Source organism: Phytophthora infestans, genomic scaffold (assembly GCF_000142945.1).
Source record: "Phytophthora infestans T30-4 supercont1.67 genomic scaffold, whole genome shotgun sequence".
Lineage (NCBI taxonomy): Eukaryota > Oomycota > Peronosporomycetes > Peronosporales > Peronosporaceae > Phytophthora > Phytophthora infestans.
In genome coordinates, this window is record NW_003303692.1 from 525,961 (window position 1) to 550,295 (window position 24,335).

Here is a 24,335-nt window from a genome sequence, read left to right on the forward strand (position 1 = left end):
ACAGCGGCGTACTGGAAGGTGAGGAGGGGCAGCTCCCGTTTCTCGTGTAATATACCTGTTCTGACACTGTCGCGCGGTGCATTATTTAGATGGGAATCTACTCGACACGCTTCATAGGCCCTCAGTCCTGAAATTGCGCATTTAAAGTTTGTGAACGGCAGCTACAGCCCGTACACCTATATACTCACGCTTTATCTGCGTGTTACTCGGTAAATCTAACATGCTTCATGTGTCACAACCTGTTGCGCTTTGCTTATAGACATTTTCTGGGGAAGATCGAAGAAGGCGCGCACTGTTTTATCTAAACAAACGATACGAAATCGCCCCTTTGCCAAATGTTCAAGCTATTCCTGGTGCTTTTGCATTTTCACGCAGTCCAACTGGCTTTGGCTGCTACAGCGTAGTATACAATGCTGCTGAGCGCTAGCTCAATGATTCCTTAACCCCCCGTCAAGTCATAAACTACTTTTAAAATTTGATTTTCTTCTCGCTTTCGCCTCACCTAGCATGTTATGGATTTAAAGACCAAGAATGTTATTCAAATTGATTAGAAACACACGCAAAAGTGTCTTTATTTTAATAGCTGTCTACTTGGACGTCCATATCCGATGCAAACGTCCGAAAACGGTATCGACAGCCCTTGTTCGGGGGTGGGAGCAGTGGTATAATGCTAGTGGCAACTTTTTTACATCACTTTGATATGATGAAGCCATCGGATCGTACACCAGCCCTGTTGCAGTGACAAGCTGTACCATGATGCTACACCAGTGAACACCGTTGCAATTAAGTGGGATCAGGACCAATTCATCCGATAGGCCAAAAAACAATTCGGCTAGGTCCTCAGCAGTAATCCCAACAGTCCCATTAAACACAACTCCAATGCCCCCCGTATTGATAATTACAATGTCTGCTCAATTTCCAAAGAAGTAAATTAACAGGTCCGTCACTAAGCGAACCATTTCCAAATACGTCAATGTACTCCATTTGTATAGTAAAAACCAATATTTGCGCTCATCAGTTTGTTTGATGGTTTAGCAATATTAAGATGATAGGTGAGTATCTTACCTTGAGTGACGACAGGGGGAGGCTTTTCAAGCGCTCCTCGACGCCAGTATCTCTCGTTACCTTGAAGTGAGGGGAGACGACGATAGAGAAGTCGATACCTTGGATCCATAAAAGCGCCTTCTTGATATCTTTGACAGCCGACATGGCAGTGTGCCACTTCTTCATGATGTTGACGGTCGTCGTGGACAATGTTCCAACGCCCTCGATTTTCAGTGCGATATCCTTTTCAGCTAGACTTTTAGTTTTTCCTTAGAGCGAGGTGACCTTTTGAGAGCAGCGCCTAATAATATCCCTTGGCAAGATCTTGCTAATTTTATCAGGGAACAATAGCGAGCTGGCCGGCACCTTGTTTAGACGGACTGCAGTAATTCTTGGGGTTTTCTCAAAATAAAAACTTTTGAAGCTTTTTAAAAATTGTCTTGATTCGTATGTCGGAAGTCATGAAAAATCATATTAAGTGACTTTACTGTCAGCGGATCGCGATTATCAGTTTCGTGGACCTCCTCCGCCAGCCGCATCTAAATTAATCTCGACACCTGGCTGAGTTACTGCTCCTTCTGGTTCGCCACCGAGGCGCTCACACAGCATTCAGCATCACCACCTCCTGCTCTTTGCGGATAACCGCACCTTCATTTTCCATCGACCCTATGCTCTGCCTCTGGAGAGAAGCCTGCGGCTCTGCACCATTAACATTGCCAGTAGTCGCCGTAGCGCTGTGACACCCCTCTTCCTCTTCAGCAGCACACTGGGCAGATCTCTCACCGTGGCCCTCGGCATCTCCCTTAGCGCGACTACTGTTTTCAATCGTCATCTGCGACTGCGTGAAGATTGGTCGATAATGATCAATAAAGCGCCATACCCAATTTTGCTTCGTGTGGTCGTTTTGTATAGCAAATTCTGGTATTCGCTCACAATATCTCTGTAATTCAGCCTCTGAGATCTTACTACCGCCTTCAACGTAGTTCCGGTAAAACTGTAAAATTCGATCTTCGTATGGTTTTTCTTGGCGGTCGGGCCCAGCACCGCTCTTCCTGTATCGCCCGGGGTCCAAACTCGGCTCTTTCACAAAGGATACTTTTGAGTCTGATAAAGCTCTGCGCCAGCCAAGAAGTGTGGATTTCTTTACTCCTAACTCAGACGCTGCCTGGGATGTACTCCATTCTCTGTTTTCCGCCCAGATCTTTAGCGCCTTGGTCTTGTCGGCCTCCGTTTACTGTACGCAGCGGCGCTTCTTTTCCATTCCGCACAAATCCAAATCAGTGGAGGTAGGCAGATAAAAAACGCGGACCGGTCCATAATTTAACCGGTTAAACATTTACAGTTGGTAAAAACATTTACTCGACTGGTCCAGTTAAGTTGCATCTGTGTTCAAATTAACTCGACCACATGCATGATAATTCGACCCGACTGGTCGAGTTAAGCTGCATCTGTGGGCAGGTTAAGTCGGCCGAATGCAGGTTAGCTCGATTTATTTCAGGCCGGTATGATATCAATTTAAAACCTCGCTGACATATATCAAACCGACATGGTAAGGCTCACGATATTTCGAGGGAGAGACAGTAGGTGATAGCACTTGGATAGCTGCGGTAGCCCAGCGGTACCGCTAAAACAGTCGCTAAACGCCTTAAACATAAAACGTGGCGAAAACAACAGTGAGCCGGTCTAATCGACAAACCACTATCGCTCTCATACAAATATTGTAACGCAGGTCATCGTAGGCGCTGAATACTAGATGTCAGCTAACCATCATACCCATATATGACTGTATTATCGCGAGCAAGAAGAACCAGCCCTGTGGAGACCCCATCTAGTGTCCAGAGTGAAATTGGCTCCATCGATAAAGTTATTACTCTTAGGTTGGGCAGGCAAAGACCCGTCCTGGTCATAAGTCTCGATGCTAAAGATTTACATCCTACCTTACTACAATACCTTAGTTGAGCAAAGTCTCCATTTCTAAAGCCCTCGTCATTCGTGGCGGTCGGCCATTTAAACGCGGAGAAGGAAGCCCAAACAAAATCGAAGGCGCGCGAGTTGCCTCTGTTTCTATTCCTCTGCGCAGGCTAAAATTGTTTGGCACTCCTTTATGAGCAGTACTTCTTGGGCTGAGAGAATATGATACTTGTAAATGGTGCTCAGTATCAAAGTTTTGCCAATCCAAGTTCCCGACAGTTTGGTTCATTGGAGCCATCGCAAACATTTCATTGGGTAGATCGAAGTAAGTGCTGCCTCTAACACCAATGGTGCTAGAGTTTTGCAAAAACGGTCGCCGTAGGAGATGGGGTGTGTTCGTGATACAGGGGTCGAAAGCTGTCCACGCTACAGTCTCAATAGGCGTAATAAAATCAGAGTGTGGCTGACCGCTAAAAGTAGACATTTCAATCGTGCTCCCCGCTGCTGGTGTGGCCCAGTTGTGGTTGGAGGGGTATAACCATCTTCAATACGGTTGGTCTCTCTCCAAACTCCGCTGTCACCAAAGGGTGCACCGTCCCGAAAGCCATGTGTGTTGTTCGTATCAGTTGGCACTGGCGTTTGCAACGTCATCTCACATTTCGAAGGAGATTCACGATGGATTCGCTGTTTTTTACGTGCTCGCCTACTCATAAACTTATCGCCATACCCAGGTCCGATACCCGAGAACTGATCTCGCTATGACGACATGCGAGCACACACCAAACTTTAAATGAATAGCACAGCCACACTTGTTGTTCTTAGCATCCACGAGCCATCCATCTTGTGGCATATTGACGCAATGTGCACGGCGGGTAGACCATTTTACACTGTCACGATGCAGTCGAGACACCTTGCTTTTTTCCGCCTTTTCTAAAACCAAACCTAGTACGAATGGATCTTCTTCGTTTTCAACCACGTTGTTTGCAAGGCGTCGCATTGTTTTCATCGCAGTGGCGTCAATATGCACCTCCAGAATATGCATCACCTGGACTTTTGTCTCATCATTCGTACGAGCCACAAGCACAGCCTGGGTTTTCAGTATCCATTTTGCCGCCTTCTTGATCTCGCCGTTTGGTGTCGTGATGGATGTTGTCGGTGACGGCACGTCGGACCCCACATCCTCAGCCAACCTAATCATACTTCGCAAAAGTGCGCACACCTCCCTCGTTTTGCGATGAACATGCCTCTTTGCAGTTGCATTGAATACCTCACATGAATTGTTTGTTGTAGCGTAACTTGAAGGGGAATGAAAAATCTGCCATCTCCTATATCTGCCTTCCGTCCACTGCTCTTCAAAATATGTTGCAAATGCACTTAGACATGGCTCAGACCTCCAACCCGGAATTACTCGATCCTTCACTGCGCAATACTCAGTGTAACTTGTCGCGTAATGCATACCCATTATACCTGTGAAAACAGCGACCCCTGGCCCAGTTTCGAGATGCCTTGTTCTTTTGTGAGCGTTGTAAAGTACGTGGAAAAAGCACATCAAATATTTGCTGTCACTAAATGCAGCTACGGCCCGAAGTGCATTAAATTGAGCGTCTTCCGCGTCGCCTAAGATGGCATCAACCCGAAGGGTGGTCTGAAATATTTTTTTATACACTCTGGCGACGCTGTTAAAGGCCATTTCGTGCTCTCTATGGGTTCGAGCACTGACGATCACAATTGCGGCAAGGTGATAAACCCTTGACCGATCCGTAAATCCACACGAGACAACAGGATAACCTAGGTCGCTCAGTTTAAAGGTCGCGTCAGTGTTGAACAAGCGAAAATGTTCGCTTCCGTGAAGCTGCTTTACTTTTGTCAGCAAATTGGCTGTTGTTACACCCAAAACGAATGAGTCTTCTTCACCGCCCTTCCCGATCCGTGGATAACCATCAACACCATCTACAGGCCCGAATAGAAATGCCTTGTCACAGTCGATGCCTTCAAAATAAAGATACTCTTTTATCAGCTTCTTCACGGCTTCCCGTGTATACCGAGATAAGTTTTTCTTTAGGAGTCTCTTTACACAGTCTGACACCTGCTGCCGCGATGGTAACCCCAGTGGAGGTGGTGCAACATCAACTGTACGACGAAGGTTACTCCAAATATCGCCTGGTCGTACTCCGCATGAATCCATTCTAGAATAAATTCTTTCACTTCATCTGTTATCGGTATACGATGTTGTTCAGCGCATTGTTCCCCCCCCTAAAGTTTTTTTTTGTCGCTACAGTAGACACGACACGCGTGTCTAGATGTACATTCCCAGTACTTCCACTGCACGCCTCACTGCATACCTCCATTCATATCTTCGTTGCTTGCACATGTCGGGCTGATACACTTCACTCGTCTCTCAATCATTGCGTGGTCGGCGTTGCATATCTTACAGTCCATCTCACGCTTTACGTATGCACCGGAGCAGCAAAAATTCGATGCTCGCAGCTTGACAAAGTCTGCGTTCGTTGCATGTTCCGCCAATAGTGCCCAGGAATGGCGTGGCATCCTTCGGTTTTGCGCTCGGTGTTAGTAGGATAAGCACAGGTGCCAATGAGATGAATGCACGGCGTGCCAGGGGTCACCTGGAGTAAAAACAGTTTATGGCGAACAGCTGTAGAACTGGTTGTAACACGACTGCGCCCGCTCCAACGAATCAAGCAGAGATGCACACTGCTGATGCTGGTTTACTCGACCGGTCGAGTTATTGTGCATGTGGTCGAGTTAACCTGCAAGCAGCTGATGCTGGTTTACTCGACCGGTCGAGCTATTGTGCATGTGGTCGAGCTATGTGCAAGTGATCGAGTTATTGTGCATGTGGTAGAGTTATTGTGCAAGCGGTCGAGCTAACCTGCAAGCAGCTGATGCTGGTTTACTCGACCGGTCGAGTTATTGTGCAGGTGGTCGAGTTAACCTGCAAGCAGCTGATGCTGGTTTACTCGACCGGTCGAGTTATTGTGCATGTGGTCGAGCTATGTGCAAGTGGTCGAGCTATTGTGCATGTGGTCGAGTTATTGTGCAAGCGGTCGAGCTAACCTGCAAGCAGCTGATGCTGGCTTACTCGACCGGTCGAGTTATTGTCCATGTGGTCGAGTTATTAATATTGTGACTTGGAGTTTTACTTTTGAAAAAAAATATGCACGTTTTTGATACTATTAAAAGTACGGTACCTCGAAGGTGAGATGCGTACACATCTTTTCAATAGTGCTGTTTTGCTGGAGCCCACAAATCTTTTGCTGCCAAAGTGAAGAGATTTGTTTGCTGAAGCCGTTTTGATTTTGCTGGCACCCTATCTTCTTTTGTTTTCACCGCAATTGGTGTTTGTACGCACCCCGGTCTCCCCCCAAGGGAGCATCCCGCAGAATCTCAAAAGATTCGGCACGCTTTGATCAGAATGACGACACGAGCAACAGAAGACTGTCACCATGTATTATACTTAGTAAAGTAGCAGTTTTCCTGTGCAGGTATTAATACCACAGTTTTTTCAAAGAGAAAGTACATGTATTTGAAGAAAAAACTCCACAAGTATCCGGCAGTACGTGTATTACTGTATTAATACCTGTAAAAGTGGGGCGCACTGGAGTCCAGTGACTGGACCAGGTCGTCTGTCCAACTCAATCTGTGAAAATGCTTGCCTCATTGGCTTTAAGCCAATGCGATCTCGTTAAACGAACGAGTCGTTTGGGGTGAGAGGACAGGATGACTTGTTTAGAAATTCTTTGTTAGAAACGCTTTCTACAGAAGAAACTTCTACGTATTTAAAAAAATAGTAAAAAAAAAAACTCAAGTAGTAGCAAAGGACGAGATGAATGAAAAATCGACCGTAGTCTTACTATAACTTTAAAAATGAAAATACTACCGCTATTTTCGTTCTTGCTAACTCTGCACTGCCATGGACGACTGCGTGTTGCGCAGCGCCTGCAGCAGACTGGGGAGTCGAGGAGAGTTCGACGCAGACACCGGGCTGACAGGAGACACGTTCTTGGGCATTGCCGGCATCGGCAGCTCCATCTGACGAGGAATCGCCTCGTACAGGGGGCGCGTCGGAGCAGGAGACGCCGGCGCGTTACTGTCCCAGTTCAGGTGGGCCACGCAGAAGCGCTTGGACTTACGGCTACGCATGCAGCCCTTGACCTCGCAGCGCTGGCCGCCGCCGTGCGCCCAGCAGAAGTCGCTGCGGCTCTGGGCACCCTTGTTGCACTCTGCGTGTTGGCAACGGCGACCGCCGCCGTGACCGCGACACAGGCCCCGGCTCACTGAGATCTTGTCGCATCCCATGACGTGGCAGCGCTTGCTGCTGCTACCGCTTGAGCCGCGACGACGGCGCGTACAGGTAGCGCGCGGCTCCGTGCGGTTCAAAAACTCTTCCGTGTGGTTATAGGCACGGACGCCGCCATTGCTAGAGTTGTCCGAGCTGTACAGTGGCGAGTCCGGTAGAGTAGAGGCAGAGGACGACTCGTAGCGAGAATTAGCGTGGATGTACTGGGACATGCACGAGATAGCCTGAGGCTGTGGCTGCTGGTAGGGCATCAACGACAGTGCGCGTACAGCGTCGAAACAAGCAGTGGACTCCTGGATCTTAGGCTGGCGCGCGTAGACTAGTGGCTGTAGCTGCTGCGGCTGTGGTGCGGCTGGGATGAGACGCTCCAGGTGCTTGACCAGGTCGTGACCGCGCGGCAGCACGATGGACGAGGAGCGGTCGTCGCCTAGACCGATAGAATTGGAGATCGTCTCGCTCTGTGGGGCCTTCACTGGCGCCTGCGTGTACAGCGGTGTAGTTCCGTGCATCATCATCATTCTGTGATACTCTGTAAGAAATGTTGTCGCTTGAGCTTGGGAATGCGGATTGCAGAATGACTGGAAACCAGGGTGAATGCGTCGGGGACGGAGGAGATGATGTTGGTGGTAGATAATGGCTTAGAATTGCTAAGTGGTTTGTAAGGGTTTCACCCCTCCGTGTGAGGCGGGAGCCAGCAAGCGACAACGCTGTTGAGACGAGGGCTCGAGCGGGAAAGGGTTGCAACCCTATTCTTGGTTTAATCAAAACACACACGAGACTTTTTATTATACAGTACTGCACATTGGGACCTTAGTGTGAATACAAGTGCAACAGCATGGTGCTTTCTGCTCTCCATGGATAATAGTCCGATGCAGCCCGCACTCGACGAGCAGGCTAGAACAACGACGAACTCGCAAGGCCTATCGACACCTGGAAAAATCATTTTAATCCTTCAGCCACGACTAATCCTGGGCCGTTTCGCAGAGAAAGACCGACGACATCATTTTTACGGATTTTTTCGGCCAGTTCTGTAGCATCGCAGACGTTCTATTGATAAGTCAGCCGTTGGCGCAAGTTTGGCTCCTTCTCAAACCATTCTTTTACATGTAGTGTGGGTTAAATTTAGGGAAGTGGGATAAAGGTGTCATGTGATTGACGTTGTTGACCACGTGTAAGCCCTACATACTTAAGTAAATGGTTTGTGAACCTTCGACTCATTTAAAAAAAACCCACCGTGCAAAAGGGTTAGGGCTACAATCGTTGGATGCGTCGGTATTAATTTCTGCGGACTGGCTCAGCTGATTAATTTAGGATTCGTTAATTTAGGATTCGAATCGAGCCAATCAGAGCTCGATTTGAGCGCGATACCATGGAGTCTCAATCTGCGAAATACGTGTAACGTCATATAGTTTTAGTAATATCTACTGAGGTGTGCACTACCGAACGCATTGCCAATGCTCTGCAGGACCAGCGCTTACCTTAGCTCAGAGGTCGTGAGAAGGGGGGTGCAAGGGCCACACATCATGCAGCCAATCAGCGTGCACCAAGTGGCGGTATTTCGCCATTCGAGGCTCATTTTAATCTTTATCCAGTGATTTGGAGGTCATCATTTAATTCACTGGGTGAATTCTTTAAGAATTATGCTTCAAAAGACCCACCTTTGTATTGTTGCGAAATCGATTACGCTTTGTAAACGCAGCTGCAAGATCGACCCAGGAAATTCCAGCAAGGAATAAACACGTCGTTAGACTCTCGTCGTTAGCTTTTTACTAGCGGCAGCTTGCCGTGGCTCACAGCTGCTCCTAGTTTTCGATCGGGCATCACAGATATGGTCGCAACAATCCATCCTTTTTCAATCCTCTCAGGATAAACATGTCTAATGTCGCCCGATGAAAGAATTTACAGTAACATTCCCCTTTGAAACACGCATGTCCTGTTGTAAGTGTTGTCCATGATCTTGGCTCTGTTGAGCACTATTATTGTGAGCCGGTACACTGTACACGTTCTTTAGTCTCTTTGCCTTCATTTTGATTATTGTGAGCCGGTACACCGTCCGTGGATCACTTTGATCCCTCCCGCACACCCTAAAAGTTTTAGGCTAAAACACACTTAACAGTTTGAGCCTACTGCTCACTAACTATTAAAATGCAAAAACTAGCACCCTCGATGCTATTTCAGGAGATTGAAATGAAACGCGCGCTGCATTTCGCGCTTACGTGAAGATGACAACACATCCGGTGCTTAAAATTAAAGCCTGCGTTAGTATCGGTAGCGGAATCATGTGGCTAGCGGCGCTGGTACAGCCAACAACAGCACGATTGTGATGACAGAGGCAGCAGTTGGCACAGGGGAAGCACTGAACGGTCGGCAATCTCGATTTATATTTAATCTCGGTCGTAGATCGGTACACGACCAACTATTAATAGCGGTTTGCAACCACACGGCACGTTTAGCGACCTTGTAAAAAAAACAAGTAGAAAAAAATAACGATACAACCGCGATCGTGGAGAAGAAAAAGTGTACTTTTCAATTTGAAACTATGAGTAGAGCTTTGTAGCTGCGAGCCTTATTACATGTATCAGAGAGCGAACCATGCTTGACTACCTTGGTGTCACAATTTTACAGTTTGATAGTCAAATAAACATTCTCTTCATTTGAGCACACGTTTAAGTGGCACTTTTTAAATCCTTCAAACATTTGTATGAGCATGTAGAAAAAAAAATGAGACAACCGCGATCGTGAAAAAGAAAAAATGTACTTTTCAATTCGATACCATGAGTAGAGCTTTGTAGTGGCAAGCCTTATTATCAGAAACTTAACAATCTTGGTACAACTTCAACAACAGGCTTACAATTTGAAAGTCGAATAAATACTCTCTTCGTTTGATATTACGTTTTAGTGGCACATATCAAACCCCTCATACTTGTACATATGTACGCCACTGTTTCACAAATGACGAGCAAGCGCACTCGTTCTCATTCGCCACCCGCTCCGCCTCCAGAGACCCACATCTCCTCCCAATGCACCTTTGCCACTCGCGGCTGGGTCTGCGTCCCAAACCCTCTGTCACTCTTAGAACTGCGTGTGCTTCAGTCCGAGAGTAGCGCGCTCTACGCTCGTGAATCCGCCGAGTCTATCGCCGCTCTGGGTTGCGTTCTAGACGGCATGGCGCAGTGTCCGGTACATTTTGCATTAAACTACAACGACCTTTTATTAAACCAATTATCACTAAAACCAGGTAATTAAATTGTACATGTGTAGATCCGCGACTCCGACCTGGCCCGAGTAAACTCCAAATACTACCTCCAAGCTCGCACCAAACAGTTAAAGAGCAAATTTATCGACATGGAGATATTCGCATCGATACTGTTTACGAAGCTCCCAGGAATCGCTGGACAGCTGATGGCACGTTATGAAAAGTCTGAGACAGGGTACAACATGTTTTTCTTCAACGAGCACTACGTGGTGAAGCCTCCGAGGAGTAACGTGGAGTTTCGCTGGCATCGAGACGACGACGAGCAGCTCGCTATGTGTGTGCATCGAGACAAAATTGCTCCCTATGTGTCGGCCTGGTGTGCCTTGGACGATGTGACTGAAGTGAATGGAGCACTACAATTCGTGTCGTTGAAAGAACACGGCGTCAGTGTCGACAACTTAGCGTGTCATGCTAGTGAGCCAGTGACAGTCAAGGCGGGAGACGTGCTCTTCTTCTTGTCAAGTGTGTGGCATTGTTCGTCGAGCAATGACTCGGACGCACCTCGGCGTGCATTTTACGCTCAGTATTCAAGAGAGAGGATTACAGCTCGACCCAACGATCCATCGCCCTTGAGTTTTGCTATCCCCTGTAGAGGATTAAGCACGGAAGAACCTACGAGTTGTGATAAAACACTAAAAAAAGCAAAAATATAATGTGGATTGGATCCGGAAAACTACATGTTTCACTAGACTGACACCAATCTTTTAAATATCACGGTTTGCTGGACTAATAGCAGACTGAGGCGTGAGCGATTCGACTACGAACACTAACTACAAATCGACATGCACATTTTTTTCTACATGTAGACCCTGCCGCAGTGAGCTGGAAAATATCAATGAACGTTCGTTTGATGATCGCGTTGAAGAACGTGACGAGGTCTAGAGCATGAGAGCGAGTAGCTTTTTAAACAGCACTCAGCTCCTTTCCCCGGGAAAGTAATTGGATGATCGACAACCAGTGGAAGGCGCTAAGAAATAAGCATTTTACTAATTGGGTCCCGATTCTTGTCAATAATTTATTATGAAATCACAAATTTATTTACTTCGTCGATACGAATGCATTAATATATTATTTGCTGAAATGCCGTTTTCCCACAATGAACAGATTCCATCATCACTATGCTATACACGACAAACCACGGCATTTTCATTGAGAATTAACTTGCAAACGCTAAGAACCACAAGTTGCTGGAGTGCTCACTCTTCATTTCGGACGATTAGTGTTATTACCAGGGCCGCCGAAAAAATGCATTTTTATAAATATTATTACTTTATTTATAAGCCATGCAAAATATTACATCATATTTTATGACGCCAAGGTACTATTTTATAAAACAAAATTTATGAGAATGTACAATTCTTACTTAAGATTGTATGCGGAAACGACTGCCCTCCCTTGGTCAAATGTGCTAGTCACCGACTAAATCGGGCGGTTCAACAACACTTGCCAAAGCACGAGGAAGATTTGGCTGCTGTGCAAGCTCTGATGTCAAGTCAGCGAAACTTTGATAAGTCCTATTTCATTTTACTATTGTTTTTTAATTAAACTACTAATGTCATTTCGTATTACTTAAATGCGACTAATATGGTAATTTTGTTCTTACTAGATTTAACACTCTACTTCGGCCATCATTTGTCAGGATACCCGTTGGGGATCCCCCTTCGCAATAATGCATCGCTTTGCTGCCCTGTTGGTGTTTTTGGACTAAGAAGATGAAGAACTCCTGAGCTTGCTTCTGTCTCCGGCGTGTAATCGCCGACTTAAGAAGATCTATGCAGACCTCAAGGACTTTGAGTCGGTGTCAAAAGCTTTACAAGGGGAGAACGTGAGCTTACTGGACGCCTTTCCTGCCCAACGGCCTTTTTAGTCCAGTCTGCGTTCGCTACCTATATTGGTACGGTTTGCTTTGTTTCTAGTGCTTCGTAATATTTGCAAACTCAAAGTGATACACATAGGTCCTCGGGCAAACATCGCTCACAGCCCAAACTCTGAGTCGGGCTGTGCCCGGTCTCTTAAAGAAAGTGAAGCCCGCCTCACCTTAGCAGAGAAGTGGGGCTTTTCGTCCATTCATCCTGGCGGGTCTAGACAACCACGAAGAAGAAACCGATAATGAGTCTTTTGTGCAGCGGCTTGAAAATCACCGCCGGCTTGAAGCAAAAGAAGCCCGATACAGCCTCGTTAGCAGCATTCTGGCCACCTCGAACAAGGTGGGACGGTTCTTCAGTGTTGCCCACACAACATTTAGGCAAGAGTGTAATGGCTAGCAGCCCATTACGCTGGAAATGATTATTTTCCTGCGAGAAAACTCCCGTTTTTGGGAAGTTTATCCTGTAGATCAACTACTCTAACTTGCAGCTTGCTAATCAATACGAGTAGAGCTGAGCACCATCATATATTTATCACTGACAGATATGGCGTTATGTATGAAGTCGTTTTCTAAGATGCCGATACATTATTAATGAGCATCTTTGCCTTTCCATTCATATAAATATCATGATCGGCCCTGGTTGTTACTGCAAGAAAACGGTGTGATTTCGACAGGATATGTAATTTTTTAAACAAAAATGATGTTGAGTCGCTCTACATTATGCTCTTATTATTGTTTGGTCACTGGACATGCCATAAGGTATGCTTTGGCACTAGTCGGCCAATGCTAATTTTTATGCTAAGGGAGGGTTCCCGATAAATAAAACTGCCATAATCGGGAGCCCTGGTACCTAGTCCTTTTTTAAAAATGAGCGTCAGGTAAGCATACTATCTGACTCTGGTTCATCGAGTCCAGCGATACACTGGCATTTCGTGATGTAACAGGGTCACACAGCACCTTGCGCTAGAGGACGTTGGCTTCCGAGAGTATACAAACTCTCAGTGAGCAGTAGCTCACAGGTCTCTTTACCCTAAGGGAGCGAAGTCGTGAAGTCGCCAAGGTCAAAGATACTGTGATTCTACGTCAACTACGACACGAATGTTTATCACGACGGTACCACAACGAATTTTTCATTAGGGCCGATAAATAATCTGATTGGACAAAATAGACGATCGTTGCTGGCATGCAGTCGCACAGCAGGGTGTTTCGCAAAGCATATTAAGCTGCGAGCGTGATCACAAAGCTGTGCAATAGTTTAATAGTTCCTTGGCACATGTACCCTTGCTCAACTGGCCAATGCCATTTGTGGTGGCGCCGTCGATGGGTGGCTCTGCCCTATTCGAGTCCGACAGAGAAAGGAGGTTTTTAGGGTGAGATCGTTCCTCTCTGGTAACTATCAGCGATACGGTATAAATGCACAAGCTTGCTGTGATCGTTTAAGTCGGTTTACTGCCGTAACGTGCTCAAGCCCAGGCGCTTGTTCCATGACCTAGATGGGCCGAAGCTGCTGACACCACAAGCAGCGACTGCACTGAAGATTCGGCGTCTACAACAGTACACAAAGTCGAAGGGATGGCCTCACGAGTAGTCCACGATACTTCTGCCGAAGTGCATGCTGTAGTTAGTGGCGTAACCCTCCCGAGTTTTTCAGCTAAATATTACTGTATGGCACGAATTCGCATAACATCATTTTTAACGAAACAGTGCCAGGGTGCCACGACAGTCAGGCAAAATGGAATGGCATGGCACTGGTTAAGCCCCGCCCTAAGAAAATGTGCGCACTTTCCAACACGATACGTAGCGCAGATTCGAGGCACTGGGAGCAGTGTTTGTGATTAAATTAGCGCGAATACACGTGATTAAACAAGTGCACGAAACACGAAGGAAGCTCGAGACAGGCTATATACTCGATGGGATTGAAGGAGCGACACGAAGCACGGAAGGCCGTGGACGATGAAAGAGAACTAAATCAATGAAGGCATCTACAGATTCTGAAAAACACGAACCACGGAGGAGCACGCTACCATGAAAACTTGGAAGGACAAAAATACGACGGAAGCATACGGACCACGGGAAGGAACTGAAATATTGACACCCTAGCCAGCTAAAAAGCACGGGCTACGAAAGAGCACGCACGTTCGAGGCCACGATAGAACACGTAACGGTGAGAGTGCACAAAAACAATTCTCCAATAACACTACGATAGAATATGGAGCACAGTCAACGGACCAAACATGAACCTGCGGGAGACCAAAAGCGGGAAAGCACCGAGCATTGGGGCACGATGCCGGAGTAGAACTAAAGCTTTTCGATCCGCGGAACGCGACACTATGGTACCTAACGAAAACACGGACGACAGACCAACCTCGACACCACAAATTAACACGATGGCATGGAGCACGAAATATACGGGTGGTGGGGGGGGGGCTTGGGGTGCCCACGATTGCACACTGTGGAGCACGATGCCATGGTAGAGCACGAAAGCACGAACAACGCAGATGAACTACGCGAGCACAATACCAGACCGCGATTGCACGATAGCGTGATAGCGCGGTCGATGGAACCTCACCAGGAGAGCATGATACAAGGGCGACGGAGCAACGCGACTACGTGGAGGCCCTAAACAACGGAATAACTCCCTTCGGCTAGAGTACCGGCGATGGGAGGCCGAAAGACTATATACCACGAAACCGGTGCAACCCACGTAAACGTTTGAGAACAGGGAATAGTTAGCAGTCACGAAAGAGGCCGTGCTAGAGAGCATGAACCGAAAAGAGAGATCAGATAACCACTAAGTAGCGTGGGCCACGGGTGAGCAGGGAGCCACGAAGCCAGGAAGAGCACGGATGCACACGGTCCATTGAAAAACACACCATCCAGCCTGTAGTACGAGGTAACGGAGGCATACCAAATCACGATATTAAACGGCACAGCACGAGACTACGGAGTGGTAAGTGGTGAAGTACACGAGCCCAAGACCTACTGGGATGAACGACGCTCACAAAGCACGCGACACCAAGAGGCACTAAAATTTGCGGCCACCAACAAACCATGCCACTCCGCCTCGTAGTGGCGGCGGCCGGCTAGTCCTAAGCTTTCAAGGCTAATTCGGTGTCCATCCGTCCGTCACACGAAACGCTCAGATGTTTGAGTTTTCCCATTGGCTGCCAAACAGAGCGAAGGCAGCTCCGATTGGGTAAAATAGGATTATGTAGCCTACATCAATAAATTCATGTGGCACAAGACTATCCATTATCCGAAGGCGGGATCATTTTGATAATATGTAATACTTTGTTTTTAATAATGCGGGTATTTTATTTATTCGAGTGCTATCGCTTGAAGGTGCTTAGCGGACACATGTAGGAATGCGCGTTTCCGAGGACATGTTTTTAATATACGCAATACTTTGTACTCAATCGTTTCTGACCGAGCTACACCGACGGACAGAATGCAGCTGCCACTTTCCCACTGGTACAAGAGCGGTCAGATGGCCTTATCCTTTTTCTACAGTAACGAATTACCTTAAGTATCTGGCAAAGTTAGGGAAGCAGCTGTATTTAGCACTTAAAGTTGGTTTTAAGTGCTTTGTTAAATGCACTCGTGACGGTGGCAGCTTCAATAGATTCCCAAGCTGTTATGGCACGCTTTATCGTAGCTAGACGTTTTTCCTTAGCAGTCGTTGCTGTAGCATTCTCTAACAGCCACATAGCCTTGAGCGTTGCTTTCAAAGGCCCCACGATACCAACATCTATAGGGCTGGTAAATGAGGTTGCAATTTCCGGTAATGGATGGAGCACAGACATAAGCTCGTTGTAATGGGCCCCTCCATTACATAAGTAGGTATATTTCTTTACATAAGTAGGTGCATCAGCTCACGACTAGTCGTGTGCTGAATGCTGTCATGCCATTGGCTGATATATTGGGAGCCAGACCCATTACTAGCCAATTGGACTATGACGTGTATTTGAGTGACCAGGGCTGTGGCCTTGGTCCTAAAATAAAGTCAGAGTTGATTTTTCCTTAAACCTAAGACTCAGTCGTCCTATTGCGAGCTTTCTCAACACTATAGTGTAAGCAAGTAACGGAGTAAATACCTGGCCCGTTACACTCGTCGGACACAATTGCCTCAGACTCGCCCGAGACATACACTCTGAGTTATCTATGAGTAGTTAAGAAGAGCGTGTAGCGTGCTGCTGCAGTAGTGAGCGTAGGTAACACTTCCATACGCGGGCATCCATCCAGGCTTTAGTCTGAACAACATACTCATGTCCTAACAACCATTACCGTAGCTCATGTCAGCTAGTGAATAACCAGCACATTTAAATAATAAAATAGATTAAATATGTTCTGTCGGGGTATGTAGGCAACTCTTCTCTCTCCATGATGCCGATTTGCTCTCCACGATATAGAGCAGTTGAAGCTTCACGCCATCCGCGTAGATATTGCATACAGCCGTCAATCGAGCAGAATGTTTTTGATGAGCTGGTATAGATGACGACTGACCCCTTTCGGATAGTATCTTGCCCGGCGATGCGTAAAAGTAAATCGCAGTTTCGTCACAGCTAAAAACTTCTCTTGCAGCAAAGCTATTGTACTTAGACTTGAAAAGCTCAGCCAAATTGTCTTGTACATCTACCAAGTCCTCCAGTTTTACCTATACATAAATTATCAAAATGATCAAGCTCGATTAATTCCATACAAATTATCTGTGCCATTCCGGTACAAATGAAACTGTGCGGTCTGCGCTGCACGAAGTCATCCCGATACGAAAAGCGTTGTAGCAACCTTTGTGGGAACTAATACGTAGTATTCTTGCCCTCCGAATAGTCCTCCAACAACTTTGAGTGCTCCTCCCGAATGTGTGTGGCCATTATAGATGCAGTAAGCGGCAGGGACTCGCAACGTGTTTCCTTCATAAACGTGACAAGAATAGCGCTAAACGGTATTATCTCACGATGACCAGGTGACTGTGACAAGGTCTTCTCGCTGCCTCGAAACGCAAAAATCTCGTCTTCGCTCTTCCTCCATGACGTTAAAGTACATCGCGGGATTTTATGAGACATGGCAGTCTCGCGCTGAGCTAAACCCTGTGCTACAATAAGAACATGCCGTTTCTTCTTCATTGTAAAATACATCCGACGCTGCTTGGGCTCTGATACACCTCATTAAGAAGGTCTGCAATCGCCATGATTTCTGGTGGCGACAGGGGCTTAGGTGGGGGCTCCGACCGGTGGTCCGACTCGGACTCCGGGGTGGGGTCAGCTACCACCTCCATTTTACCAAGTGACTGGTGCAGGATAACCACTGCAGCTCAGCTGTGCAATGTGACGATTTTTAACTAATTTGATTGGCTAATTAGGTGGATTTGCAAATGGCCGCTATGAACCGCACCCGCTTTACGCTGACGTTTGGCGGTAGTTGCGTTCTGCCCGTCGGTGTATGCACCCGCAAGCTACGATGACAATCATCGACTAAAAAAATATCCATGATCGTTGTGCTGTAAAAAGGCTACCGCGACTCAGGATGAGTGGGTTTCTATATGGTAGCTGCCAAATCGTAGTACAACAGAAGCTAGACGTAAAAGCTGGCCGTAAGAATAGCGCTGTGTTACAACGTTGTCACTTGAGCCATAGCGATAGATAATCTCAGATGGAGCAAAAGTAACTCATCTGTGCTGGTAACAGCTACTACTGTAAGCAAATTGAACTTGGTCTTGGTTTTCTAAACGTTGTTTAGACAGCAAAAATGAATACTACTAAACTGGAGGACGTGTCGCCAATAAGGGCGTAGGATATTCTTTTAAATGGAGCGGATAGACAGCAACACCACATGGGATGCGTAAATTATGGCTGGTTAATCAGACCCCATACAGAAACGTTAAGCTTAGAGTATGTCAAATCATCCTGGAATCTTATTAAAACAATCAATAAAAGAATACCGTCGCTAACAGCAACAGCAAGGCGCAGTATCCAACTGTTTTTAATCATAACTGGCAGATTCAAGCATCCAATGACTAATTCTGAATCAGCACAAAATGAACATTAAAATGCTACAATTTCAATTTCATTGAGCTTGGAATGAGAAGTGATCAATCTATAATTACTTACAAGCTCGAACGGGCAGTGCAAGCGGGTAGTTAGTGCAAGCTGGACAGGCCACTACTATCTTTTGCGTCGATGTGAGCTAAGGCTCATAGTGGCTTAGAAACGGCCCGTGATATCGAGCATGACGCTAAACTAAATATATTGTGCTGCGTTTGTAGACATGCTATTTGAAGTGCAGGTGATTCTGACGGTGATAACCAACAATAATAATAAAGAGGCTGTGTCACGGTCACTAGAATAATCTTTTTTGAGCGTCAGTCCCAAAAAAAATGAATTAGAAATATCTTTATCTTTGCTCGTTCTTATTGGTGAATCGTATCCCAGAAATATATGCAAATACCAGCGTGCGAATGCTGCTACCAATGGAGCTCCGCACATGCCGCGAGCCTAACGCACAACATCAGTATAAACCGTTCCGCAACACAGTCTTTACTCACCGACGTGATGGTACGATACCAGAGTGAACAACATAGTACCAAACCGTGATCTCCGTGCTGTCTATTGCTAGTAGATCTCGCAGCGGCACGAGGTCCAGGGGCCCTTTTTAATGAAGAATGGAACAGTTTAGCCGGCAACGCTCGGCGGTATAAGTCACGGTCACTATATCGAACTGAGCGAGATGTAAATCCGACACCAACAGCTACAGTGCAAAGGTTCTACGACCCACAGGAGGCAACTGACGTCAGCTCTCAAGTTGAAAAGAAAGGGAACGCTGTCGTCGCGTTAAAGTCAAATGTGGCGAGATTCTCCGAGTCTTCTCAAGATAATGAAGCCTCCAGCCGCGGTCCTGGCTCGTACTTCCCCGGCAAAGTACGTCGATTAGATCATTTCATAGTCAAAGATGCCAAAACTGACATCATCTCCATCGTGAAGTATTATGGCGCGTTTCCAGCACTCTTCGAAAAGATGACGCCGTACTCAGTGCATCTCGAAAAAATGCAAGCCAAAAGAGCGTTAGCTGCTACGTTTGGCGTCATGCCAGCTCCTGCCACAACAACGGTTCCAACCCGTCTAGCCAGACTTCGATTATCAAAGGCCGATGGCTCTTGTAGACATACACGCTCCTTCGATCTCTCTCTCGAGACGACAAGTCTTGCTCCTGCACTCACGCCTCGAACTGCTTATTATGACTCTGCAAACAGACGACGTATCCTAGCAACGCGTCCTTCTGACAGATCAGAAGACTCGATTTCCTCTAGCCAGTCACCCCCTTGTATCGATTGAGTATATTTTTTCACAATGCTTACCGTACAGCTTGTATCGTCTTGCTTCTTCGTCTCGTTCTATGCTTATCCGTCTTCGCCTGAAGTGTAGCACACTTTGCACACACGTACGACGTCGTAGTAGCCAAAATCGGGGAGACTCATGCGGTGACTCGTGCAACGACCGCAGAAAACGTACCCGCAACAGCGACAGTGGTGTCGATTTCGCAGCAGTGTCTTAAATTTCTTCTTGCAGCGTTTGCAGCACGGCGCGTCTTCGTCACGTTCCCATACAGGCTGAGAGTTGAGATAATTGCCTCCAGAGATTACCTTGTCTGTGCCCAATAACGGGGAGCTTCCCGGTGTGAAGTTTCGAGGATCTCCATCCATCGAGCTGGACTCACAGAGCTCTCTGGCCGAAGCAGATGCGGTACCTGATCCAGGCGACGAAGACGACGACGGTGGAGATAAAGTCCTAGGTGAAGGATACGGTTTGCTGCCGTTAGAACCACCCAGACGAACCTTCTTACCGCTACCGGGGGAGAGCGTGTCGTTCTCGTTACGTAGTGCTGTCTCCGGGAGGTTGTAGTTGTAGCAACGGAATCTGCGCATTGTCTGCTTCGCTGCGTCCTCCTTGATAGCAACTTGATGGTTGAGTTTCGACAGCTGCGACTCGAGATAGCGAAGATCACGTTTCAGGTCATCTCGACGGGATGGCGAGCTCAAGCGCAGGTTTCGTCGTCCTTCACTTACACGTACTGGGTTGGGTAGTGTAGTTGAGCCCACATCCTCTGGCTCATCGGCCTCCTTGTCGTGAGAGCCTCCTTTCATCTGCGCTACCACGTTAATTATCGTGTTCTTGAGACTGTTGCTTCGTGATCGACTTGTTAGCGACTTGCGTCGTCGAGGATTCGGTAAATTGTGCGACGGTGGTGGCGGAGGACCAGAACTGGCCTCGAGGTTCGCACGCTGTAGCATCTGCGCCAACGTCATGTGTTCACGTGGAGGAGAAGCTGCCGCATTTGCAGTAGCACCTGCAGTCCCCATCGCTACAATGCTGGCAAGATCATGGAAGTCCAGGGACGCCGCCGTCGGTCGTTTGCCCGAGTTACGCAGCGTATCCCCAGTAGAACTTGACGCCATTCTCTTCCTCTCCAAGTCTCTCGATGGCGTTCCTGGCTCATCGGGGTATTTCAGGTTCATGCTGCGTGATAGCTTGGCAATATCAGACCGCAACTGACTTGAACGCAGCTCAAGCTGTTGGTCGCTGGATAACGCCGCGTACAGACGTGAGAGATCTGCTTCCTGTTGTCGAATAAGCTGCAGCATTTCAAACTCTCGCTGCTGTAGACGCATGTGTCCAATGGCCTTTTGGTATTGACTGACCCACAGCTGCATGACACGCACACGACACACAGGCAGCATCGGCTCCATGTTCGATCCGCCAGACCCATGTATCTCCCCACCAGCAAACAAAGGATTGAGAAATTGATCTGTAGTAGCCCGAATGACATCCCACACACTGACACTTGGGACAGTTGACAAGAAGAGACGTCGCTCGTTCTCAGAGTTCTTCTGGAAGGTCCCATACCACGACGAGTACACCGCTTCCGCCACAGATGACAGCAACAACTCGTTGAATTGGAAATGCGTTGGGAACTGGAGCGTGAGTTGGTACACTGCATCAATAAACTGCAGGAAGATCGGCGACGTCTGGTCAGATGTGGGATGCGAACAGCGCTTCTGGAAGTTGTGGCCAAATGAGCACCAATCTTTCTCGATCAGCAAAGCGAAACCTTCAAGAGTACGATAGTATGGGTCCAGCATAATCTGCGCCAGCGCGGAGAGCTGAGCTGTGCGATCCCATCCGTCACTGCAATGCACCAAGACAGCATCACCACGTTCGAGATGCGTGGCTACCTCACTTGCACCTTGTAGAATACTGCAGATATGCTCCAACCAGCGACTCTTTTGCACAGCTCCGAAGAAGTTCGAGTCCTCCACTTCATACAAGGCCTGTGCCAAACCAGCAAGCGAGTTGCGTACTACATGGATGTTATCAATGCCCATGAACGTGATGGCAGCGGTAGACACTCCGTCGCGATCATACTGCTTCACCGACTCATGTCCTTTGCCAGCAAGAGCGTTACTCTTTGCATTTATCTCTGGCCGTGCGTCAACAATGTGCACGAGGCTGTTCTTCTTGGGCACAGTGCGCTTGGACTTTGCAGCCTGGTCAGCTGGAATGGCAGCGTCTCGTATAGCCCAGATCAGTTTCTTGTCTTCTGAGTTCGTGCTGCGTAATACACCCGTATTCGGTTGGCTACTGCGACAAAGTGGAGCTCCAGTTCGAGGGTGGATCCACGTGAGCGCAGGGAAACGACTCTTGCTGCGGAAGCCTGCAGCAGCTGTGATAATCTCGTCATTTAGACACTCTGGCACCATAAGGAATGCCGGATACGAAGGACACAGCTGGTACTGCTCGTTCAGCTCACACCTCCGCCAACGAGGATGCTCCAAAGCACCTTGTCGAGCAAACTCCGCTTCTGGATCGTATCGAACCCGCCGTCTCGCTGCAAGCTGGAACTGCTGCGGTGGCTTCCTCACTGACATCGTCTGCGTCAGTGGGGGATACACAGCAGATTCGCTTTGTTGGTGCCTGAACTTGGGTCGTTCCATGGGTCCTCCACTGCCGTTCAGCGTCAAACTTCCAATACTTTCCTTCGTAAATGTATGTTTCTGATACTTGCTGTAGTTCTGCGTAAGAGCGCGAGCCATTGGTGGCGGCATCGACGAGCTGCTGTGCTTGGGCGTGTAATGAAGTAGATCGTCCTCAAGTTGCATCTCATCTGCAGTAGCCACCGTGTGATTCCTGTCAGTCGGAGAGCAAAAGCTGTTTTCAATACGTAGCCACTCAATCTCCCGCACAATATTATGCAGAGTCTTGACACGTTTCAGCTCCGCTTCACGCGAGAAATCCCGGACCGAATCGCGTAGTCTGGAGATTGGGGACAACGTCACGTGGTAGTGTCCAGCGTCCATGTTATCCAAGATCAACACTGTGATGACGTTGTTATTGCTGCGTTTCTGCTGTTGAATCGACGCCTTGAGGATCTTACTCACCGGTAGTGTATGTACATCTTCATGCAGCAAGCCTCGTACACGTCGATAAGGCACGAACCAAATACGATAATTAGTCAGCACTAGTGTGGCCAGCACGCCCTGATTCGACTCGTTGACGTGGAACGTAACTGTCACTTCCTCCACCATGTGCAGAAGCTTCTCATGCCACGGGAAAAGACAATCCTTGGGGGTTCCTTGATGCATAGCCGTCAGTTCGTCCTGTCTAACGGCAACATCCGGATGCCAGCTCCTTGGTAAATGACAATAAGCGTGTTCAAACCGCGGATTCTGTGGCAGGAAAACCTCCTGGATACTGGTACCGTACGGGTGGTTTACCAGGTACTTTAGGTCTCTCTCCTCGTACTGTACACAGCAGAGAATGCGCCCTTGCGCTGCTGAGCCCTTGACCAGTCGGCACCATATAAACACAGGTTTAATATCCATCGCATCGTTCACCTGCTCGACTGAGAGCTCTCCAGCTGCCACAGAGGCGCGACCTTTCGACTCTGCTTGGAGATACCCTCCACTGGAGTTTAATGACCGCGATCTTCGCTGGAAATCGGTCGCATGGGACGAATTCCCCGTCTGGAGCTGTTTACTGTCGCTTCCATTGCCGTTAGAGTTCACCTCTACAGTATTATGAGCACCTAGTTGCCGTACATCCACGCACTTGGAGCCTCTGTGGTTTGTAGGAGGTATTTCCTTCCTCTGCTTACGTTTTTGGTACTCGTCCACGAGCTGACGCCACTCTGGGAAAAGCACACGTAGAGAGCCAAGTAGATCGTTCTGGGACAGTTCGTCCTTGTCCAGAACCTCGAGAACTACGTCCAAAGGCCCAGCGTGTGCCAGAGTGATGGTCACTTGAAAGTCCCAGCGCGGGTTGAGCGACCGCTTGACGCGGTGTGACGCGCCGACTTCCTTGCCGTCGTAGAAGACACGCACGAACGGGTCGCTCTTGCCGTTCAGGTCGGCGGACGCCAGCGCCTCGGCGCGGATGATCTTGAGCAGCATCACAAGGTGCGGGAATGCGGGCACGGAGTGATGGTCACCAAAAGACGTGAGCTTTGGATTGCGGAGTGACTGAACAGACGTCAGGAGTTTTAGAAAAGCTACTGTAGAAATTGATTTGGAATTTGTTAGTAACTTTTAGGGGTTGAGTTTGTCCCGACAGCTCATTGCAGGGTTCCCCGAATCTTCCGTGTGTGTAGCGTGCGAGGTCGGATTTATTATCTGTGAAAGTGATTTGGCGGCTCATTTGAAGTCAATGGGCGACGCTCAATGGTAGGATGGACCTCGATTTATCTGGACAGATGCAAGAGAGATGGCCGACATACCTCCAATTTGGAGGCTCATGAATTCCCACCATGTCGTCGTTTGCAAGTTGCCGCATAATTCCCACATACCCTAGTCTAGCTACGTGAACCTCAGTACCTTTCATTATCCCTGCTCTTCTTGGGCTTGCAAAAATCATACACCCGATGCTTTAAGATGCTGAATGTATTGATTCGAT

The 24,335-nt window shown here is 47.8% G+C and overlaps 4 protein-coding genes across 4 annotated transcripts; 2 read left to right on the top strand and 2 right to left on the bottom strand.

The window, feature by feature from the left end:
* Positions 1–6,800: 6,800 nt before the first annotated feature.
* On the bottom strand, positions 6,801–7,840 carry PITG_18369 (uncharacterized protein; the record flags this gene model as incomplete). The annotated part of the gene is made up of 1 exon (XM_002997769.1): positions 6,801–7,840. The coding sequence occupies one exon, from the start codon at positions 7,789–7,791 to the stop codon at positions 6,871–6,873; it is 921 nt and encodes a 306-aa protein (XP_002997815.1).
* Positions 7,841–10,225: 2,385 nt separating this feature from the next.
* PITG_18370 (uncharacterized protein) lies at positions 10,226–11,689 on the top strand (the record flags this gene model as incomplete). Its single annotated transcript, XM_002997770.1, has 3 exons — positions 10,226–10,453; positions 10,535–10,991; positions 11,634–11,689. 3 exons carry the CDS (start codon positions 10,226–10,228, stop codon positions 11,687–11,689), a joined length of 741 nt encoding a protein of 246 aa, XP_002997816.1.
* Positions 11,690–18,850: 7,161 nt separating this feature from the next.
* PITG_18371 (uncharacterized protein) lies at positions 18,851–19,410 on the top strand (the record flags this gene model as incomplete). The annotated part of the gene is made up of 3 exons (XM_002997771.1): positions 18,851–18,941; positions 19,012–19,294; positions 19,374–19,410. 3 exons carry the CDS (start codon positions 18,851–18,853, stop codon positions 19,408–19,410), a joined length of 411 nt encoding a protein of 136 aa, XP_002997817.1.
* A 379-nt stretch (positions 19,411–19,789) lies between these two features.
* Positions 19,790–24,178, bottom strand: PITG_18372 (myotubularin-like protein; the record flags this gene model as incomplete). Its single annotated transcript, XM_002997772.1, has 2 exons — positions 19,790–23,937; positions 24,160–24,178. 2 exons carry the CDS (start codon positions 24,176–24,178, stop codon positions 19,790–19,792), a joined length of 4,167 nt encoding a protein of 1,388 aa, XP_002997818.1.
* Positions 24,179–24,335: the final 157 nt, after the last annotated feature.